The sequence below is a fragment of the Engystomops pustulosus genome, chromosome 4 (assembly GCF_040894005.1).
Source record: "Engystomops pustulosus chromosome 4, aEngPut4.maternal, whole genome shotgun sequence".
NCBI classification, from domain to species: Eukaryota; Metazoa; Chordata; class Amphibia; order Anura; family Leptodactylidae; genus Engystomops; species Engystomops pustulosus.
The window spans coordinates 3,216,731-3,224,855 of NC_092414.1; the positions used below are offsets into that span (position 1 = coordinate 3,216,731).

Consider the following 8,125-nt stretch of genomic DNA (forward strand, 5'->3'; position numbering starts at 1 on the left):
ATAATAATATAAATAATAATATAAATAATAATAATATAAATAATAATTATGAAACAAAAAATAATGAAATGAAATAAAACTGAGAAAATAAATAAGAATAAAAATTAGAATAAAACAAGAAAATAAATAAAAAAATAATCATCAAAATAAGAGCAAAGAATATAAATAGTCATAAAAATGAAATAATTAAAGAAATAACTAGGAAAAAATAAGAATAAAAATAAGAATAAATAATAAAATAATGATGAAAATAAATGAGAGGAAATTATAGAAATAATAATAATAATAAGAATAATAATAATAAATAATAATATAATATAAAATAATAATAATAATAATAAATAATAATATAATATAAAATAATAATAATAATAATAATAATAAAATAAATGAGAGGAAATTCTAGAAATAATAACACAATAAATAAGAATGAGAATGAATGATATAAATCATTAGAAATGTTCTGATTCCATCTGGGTCTCATATTTCTGTGAGATATTTCCTGATTCTGGGCCGTTATTGGGCCGCTCCTCCCCCATTGGCGGTGAAACGCGTGGATCCCCCCCTTCCTGTGGACTCCTGAAACCGCGGCAGCTGTGCCGGCACCTACCTCCGTGCCGTTTATTCTGCCTTTTTGTAGTGAGCGACTTAATCGTCCACCTGCTCCAGAAATCCAAATAATTCAGCGCATTCAAAAAAATTAAAGCAATTCATGGCGAATCATGTTCGTCGCCCGCGTTTCAGCTGCCGAGGTTTTTTCGTGCCTCATACATAATGTAAAATATAAAAACATGTCGTAAATAACAGGAAACGCTGAATGACGAGGACAAAGATTCATCATCCAGCAGAGAATGGGATCATCTCGCAGCCGGCGGCTTCACAGGCGAAACTTCACCGGAAGAAATCCGGAGCTTCTGTAAGTGGCGGGAGACGCCTCAACGTATCTACAGGAGACCAAAACGAGCCAAATTATACCCCCAAACCAGGACACTCACCATAAAGGTCCGGACCCTGGTCCTTTATCGCTCGGAGAAGTAACGGAACCTGCTGATTGCTCAGGAAAGTCCTGCAGAACTTGTAGGGAAAGATCCGTTTATAGGGAGTCCTGCGCGTCTTGGACTGGGGAAAGTTTTGGGGCGCGGTCTAGTTGTCACCTTTAGCTGTTATCCACGGCTACATTTGGCCTCCCCTTTAAGAAGCTTGAGCTGCGGTCAGTTATAAGCAGCAGCGCCCCCGCTGGCCGGAGTGTGAACAGCAGCCACGTAGTGACCTTCTTATACCACATGGATTTTCGGCGCCACGACGGGTATTTAATCTGTGGTCACGGATCAGGAACTGGGTTTATCCCAGAATTTATTTTGCAACATTTGGAATTTTTATCATATCGGGGGATTATGGAGCCAAGTGTTAGGATCAGCCAGGAGCGGGGTCACACCGGATCAGGGAGCGGCGATGGATACGGATCGATCCGGTCAGGGATAGAAAGAACTTCCTGCAGGATCAGTTCTGTGACGGATCCAATGTCGTCTATTTGGGTTGTAAAATGAAGGATTGTTAAAAAAAAAAAAAAAAAAAAAAGCTTTAAAGTTACAACGGAAAAGTAAAGAAAACGATCCGCGGCCGCAGGAAAAACACTGGGGAAAAAATCATAAACATGAGGCTCATTAGGAAAAATAAAGCTCCGCGAGGGCGACGGCTCAAGGTTATAAACTTCTGCTCCGACAAAGACTTTACAGACGGAGACGAGAAAAAAACCGGATCAAAAAAAAAAACCTCGGATACGAAAAAAAAGGAAGAAAAAAAAAAGAGGAAAATCAGAGAAAAAAACAGAAACAAAAATAAACAAATAAAACCAGGAAAATGTCAGATAGAAAAAGAGAAAAATCACAAAGGAAAAATAATGTGAGAAATAAATAATAAGAAAAAAGAGAAGAACTCGTTATGTAACAGAGAAGAAGAAGGAATGATCCTAAAATAGAAAAGTAATAAAAATAAGTAATAAAGAGAAGATTCTATCCATGTCATATTCATATTCAATATGTATATGATGTATATGATGTGTATATGATGTATATGATGTATATATGATGTATATATGATGTGTATATGATGTGTATATGATGTGTATATGATGTATATGATGTGTATATGATGTATATGATGTGTATATGATGTGTATATGATGTGTATATGATGTGTATATGATGTGTATATGATGTGTATATGATGTGTATATGATGTATATGATGTGTATATGATGTATATGATGTGTATATGATGTGTATATGGTGTATATGATGTATATGATGTATATATGATGTGTATATGATGTGTATATGATGTGTATATGATGTATATATGATGTGTATATGATGTGTATATGATGTGTATATAATGTATATGATGTATATGATGTATATGATGTGTATATGATGTGTATATGATGTGTATATGATGTGTATATAATGTGTATATGATGTATATGATGTATATGATGTGTATATGATGTATATAATGTATATGATGTATATATGATGTGTATATGATGTGTATATGATGTATATGATGTATATGATGTATATGATGTATATGATGTGTATATGATGTGTATATGATGTATATGATGTGTATATGATGTGTATATGATGTATATGATGTGTATATGATGTATATGATGTATATGATGTGTATATGATGTGTATATGATGTGTATATGATGTGTATATGATGTGTATATGATGTGTATATGATGTGTATATGATGTGTATATGATGTGTATATGATGTGTATATGATGTGTATATGATGTGTATATGATGTGTATATGATGTGTATATGATGTGTATATGATGTGTATATGATGTGTATATGATGTATATGATGTATATATGATGTGTATATGATGTGTATATGATGTATATGATGTGTATATGATGTGTATATGATGTATATATGATGTGTATATGATGTGTATATGATGTATATGATGTGTATATGATGTGTATATGATGTGTATATGATGTGTATATGATGTATATGATGTATATGATGTGTATATGATGTGTATATGATGTATATGATGTATATATGATGTGTATATGATGTATATATGATGTGTATATGATGTATATGATGTATATGATGTATATGATGTGTATATGATGTATATGATGTATATATGATGTATATGATGTATATGATGTATATGATGTGTATATGATGTGTATATGATGTGTATATGATGTGTATATGATGTATATGATGTGTATATGATGTATATGATGTGTATATGATGTGTATATGATGTGTATATGATGTGTATATGATGTATATGATGTATATGATGTGTATATGATGTATATGATGTGTATATGATGTATATATGATGTGTATATAATGTATATGATGTATATGATGTATATGATGTGTATATGATGTATGTGATGTGTATATGATGTGTATATGATGTGTATATGATGTGTATATGATGTATATGATGTGTATATGATGTGTATATGATGTGTATATGATGTGTATATGATGTATATATGATGTATATGATGTATATGATGTGTATATGATGTATATGATGTATATGATGTATATGATGTGTATATGATGTGTATATATGATGTATATGATGTGTATATGATGTATATGATGTATATGATGTATATGAGATGTGTATATGATGTATATGATGTATATGATGTGTATATGATGTGTATATGATGTATATGATGTATATATGATGTGTATATGATGTGTATGATGTGTATATGATGTGTATATGATGTATTTGATGTGTATATGATGTATATGATGTGTATATGATGTATATATGATGTGTATATGATGTGTATATGATGTGTATATGATGTATATGATGTGTATATGATGTATATGATGTATATGATGTATATGATGTATATATGATGTATATGATGTGTATATGATGTATATGATGTGTATATGATGTATATGATGTATATGATGTATATGAGATGTGTATATGATGTGTATATGATGTGTATATGATGTATATGATGTGTATATGATGTATATATGATGTGTATATGATGTATATGATGTGTATATGATGTATATATGATGTGTATATGATGTATATGATGTGTATATGATGTGTATATGATGTGTATATGATGTGTATATGATGTGTATATGATGTGTATATGATGTATATGATGTGTATATGATGTATATGATGTATATGATGTATATGATGTATATGATGTATATGATGTGTATATGATGTGTATAGGATGTATATATGATGTATATGATGTGTATATGATGTGTATATGATGTATATATGATGTGTATATGATGTGTATATGATGTATATGATGTGTATATGATGTGTATATGATGTATATATAATGTATATGATGTGTATATGATGTGTATATGATGTGTATATGATGTATATGATGTGTATATGATGTATATGATGTGTATATGATGTATATGATGTATATGATGTGTATATGATGTATATATGATGTGTATATATGATGTATATGATGTGTATATGATGTATATGATGTATATGATGTGTATATGATGTGTATATGATGTATATGATGTATATGATGTATATGATGTATATATGATGTATATATGATGTGTATATGATGTGTATATGATGTGTATATGATGTGTATATGATGTATATATGATGTATATATGATGTGTATATAATGTATATGATGTATATGATGTATATGATGTGTATATGATGTGTATATGATGTATATATGATGTATATATGATGTGTATATGATGTGTATATGATGTGTATATGATGTGTATATGATGTATATATGATGTGTATATGATGTGTATATGATGTGTATATGATGTATATGATGTATATGATGTGTATATGATGTGTATATGATGTGTATATGATGTGTATATAATGTGTATATGATGTGTATATATGATGTGTATATGATGTGTATATGATGTATATGATGTATATGATGTATATGATGTATATGATGTGTATATGATGTGTATATGATGTATATGATGTGTATATGATGTGTATATGATGTGTATATGATGTATATGATGTGTATATGATGTATATGATGTGTATATGATGTGTATATGATGTATATATGATGTGTATATGATGTGTATATGATGTATATGATGTGTATATGATGTATATGATGTATATATGATGTGTATATGATGTGTATATGATGTATATGATGTGTATATGATGTATATGATGTATATATGATGTGTATATGATGTGTATATGATGTGTATATGATGTATATATGATGTGTATATGATGTGTATATGATGTATATGATGTGTATATGATGTATATGATGTGTATATGATGTGTATATGATGTATATATGATGTGTATATGATGTGTATATGATGTATATGATGTATATGATGTATATATGATGTGTATATGATGTGTATATGATGTGTATATGATGTATATGATGTGTATATGATGTATATGATGTGTATATGATGTATATGATGTATATATGATGTATATGATGTATATGATGTATATGATGTGTATATGATGTGTATATGATGTGTATATGATGTGTATATGATGTATATGATGTGTATATGATGTATATGATGTGTATATGATGTGTATATGATGTGTATATGATGTGTATATGATGTATATGATGTATATGATGTGTATATGATGTATATGATGTGTATATGATGTATATATGATGTGTATATAATGTATATGATGTATATGATGTATATGATGTGTATATGATGTATATGATGTATATGATGTATGTGATGTGTATATGATGTGTATATGATGTGTATATGATGTGTATATGATGTATATGATGTGTATATGATGTATATATGATGTGTATATGATGTGTATATGATGTGTATATGATGTATATGATGTGTATATGATGTGTATATGATGTGTATATGATGTATATATGATGTATATGATGTATATGATGTGTATATGATGTATATGATGTATATGATGTATATGATGTGTATATGATGTGTATATGATGTATATGATGTATATGATGTATATATGATGTATATGATGTGTATATGATGTATATGATGTATATGATGTATATGAGATGTGTATATGATGTATATGATGTATATGATGTGTATATGATGTGTATATGATGTATATGATGTGTATATGATGTGTATATGATGTGTATATGATGTATATGATGTGTATATGATGTATATATGATGTGTATATGATGTGTATATGATGTGTATATGATGTATATGATGTGTATATGATGTGTATATGATGTGTATATGATGTATATATGATGTATATGATGTATATGATGTGTATATGATGTATATGATGTATATGATGTATATGATGTGTATATGATGTGTATATGATGTATATGATGTATATGATGTATATATGATGTATATGATGTGTATATGATGTATATGATGTATATGATGTATATGGATGTGTATATGATGTTATATGATGTGTATGATGTGTATATGATGTATATATGATGTATATGATGTATATGATGTGTATATGATGTGTATATGATGTGTATATGATGTATATGATGTGTATATGATGTATATGATGTATATATGATGTGTATATGATGTATATGATGTGTATATGATGTGTATATGATGTATATGATGTGTATATGATGTATATGATGTGTATATGATGGTATATGATGATTGTATATGATGTGTATATGATGTGTATATGATGTATATATGATGTGTATATGATGTATATGATGTGTATATGATGTATATGATGTGTATATGATGTATATGATGTGTATATGATGTATATGATGTGTATATGATGTATATTGATGTGTATATGATGTATATGAGATGTGTATATGATGTTATATGATGTATATGATGTGTATATGATGTATATGATGTGTATATGATTGTATATATGATGTATATGATGTGTATATGATGTGTATATGATGTGTATAGGATGTATATGATGTATATGATGTGTATATGATGTGTATATGATGTATATATGATGTGTATATGATGTGTATATGATGTATATGATGTGTATATGATGTGTATATGATGTATATATAATGTATATGATGTGTATATGATGTGTATATGATGTGTATATATGTATATGATGTGTATATGATGTGTATATGATGTGTATATGATGTGTATATGATGTGTATATGATGTGTATATGATGTATATGATGTGTATATAATGTATATGATGTGTATATGATGTGTATATGATGTGTATATGATGTATATATGATGTATATGATGTGTATATGATGTGTATATGATGTTATATAATGATATGTGTATATGATGTATATGATGTGTATATGATGTATATATGATGTATATGATGTGTATATGATGTGTATATGATGTAATATATTGTATATGATGTGTATATGATGTGTATATGATGTGTATATAATGTATATGATGTATATGATGTATATGATGTGTATATGATGTATATGATGTATATGATGTATATGATGTATATGTGATGTGTATATGATGTGTATATGATGTATATATGATGATGATGTGTATATGATGTGTATATGATGTGTATATGATGTATATTGATGTTATGTGTATATGATGTGTATAGGATGTATATATGATGTATATGATGTGTATATGATGTGTATATGATGTATATATGATGTGTATATGATGTGTATATGATGTATATGATGTGTATATGATGTGTATATGATGTATATATGAATGTATATGATGTGTATATGATGTGTATATGATGTGTATATGATGTTATATGATGTGTATATGATGTGTATATGATGTGTATATGATGTGTATATGATGTGTATATGATGTGTATATGATGTGTATATGATGTATATATGATGTATATGATGTGTATATGATGTGTATATGATGTGTATATAATGTATATGATGTATATGATGTATATGATGTGTATATGATGTATATGATGTATATATGGGTGGGGGTGGTGTAGGTGGTGTGTGTGGTGAGGATGTGGTGTGTGTGTGGTGTGTGGTGGGTGTGGTGGGTGTGGTGGGT

At 28.0% G+C, this 8,125-nt stretch overlaps 1 protein-coding gene across 1 annotated transcript in view; it reads right to left on the reverse strand.

Moving 5' to 3' along the window:
* Positions 1-1,429: 1,429 nt before the first annotated feature.
* The window catches only part of SOX5 (SRY-box transcription factor 5), a 188,132-nt gene continuing 181,436 nt past the window's right edge, over positions 1,430-8,125 (reverse strand). Inside the window, exon 10 of the mRNA XM_072144730.1 lies at positions 1,430-1,527. Within this exon, the coding sequence (XP_072000831.1) occupies positions 1,430-1,527 (98 nt within the window). The remainder of the gene's footprint in view (positions 1,528-8,125) is intronic.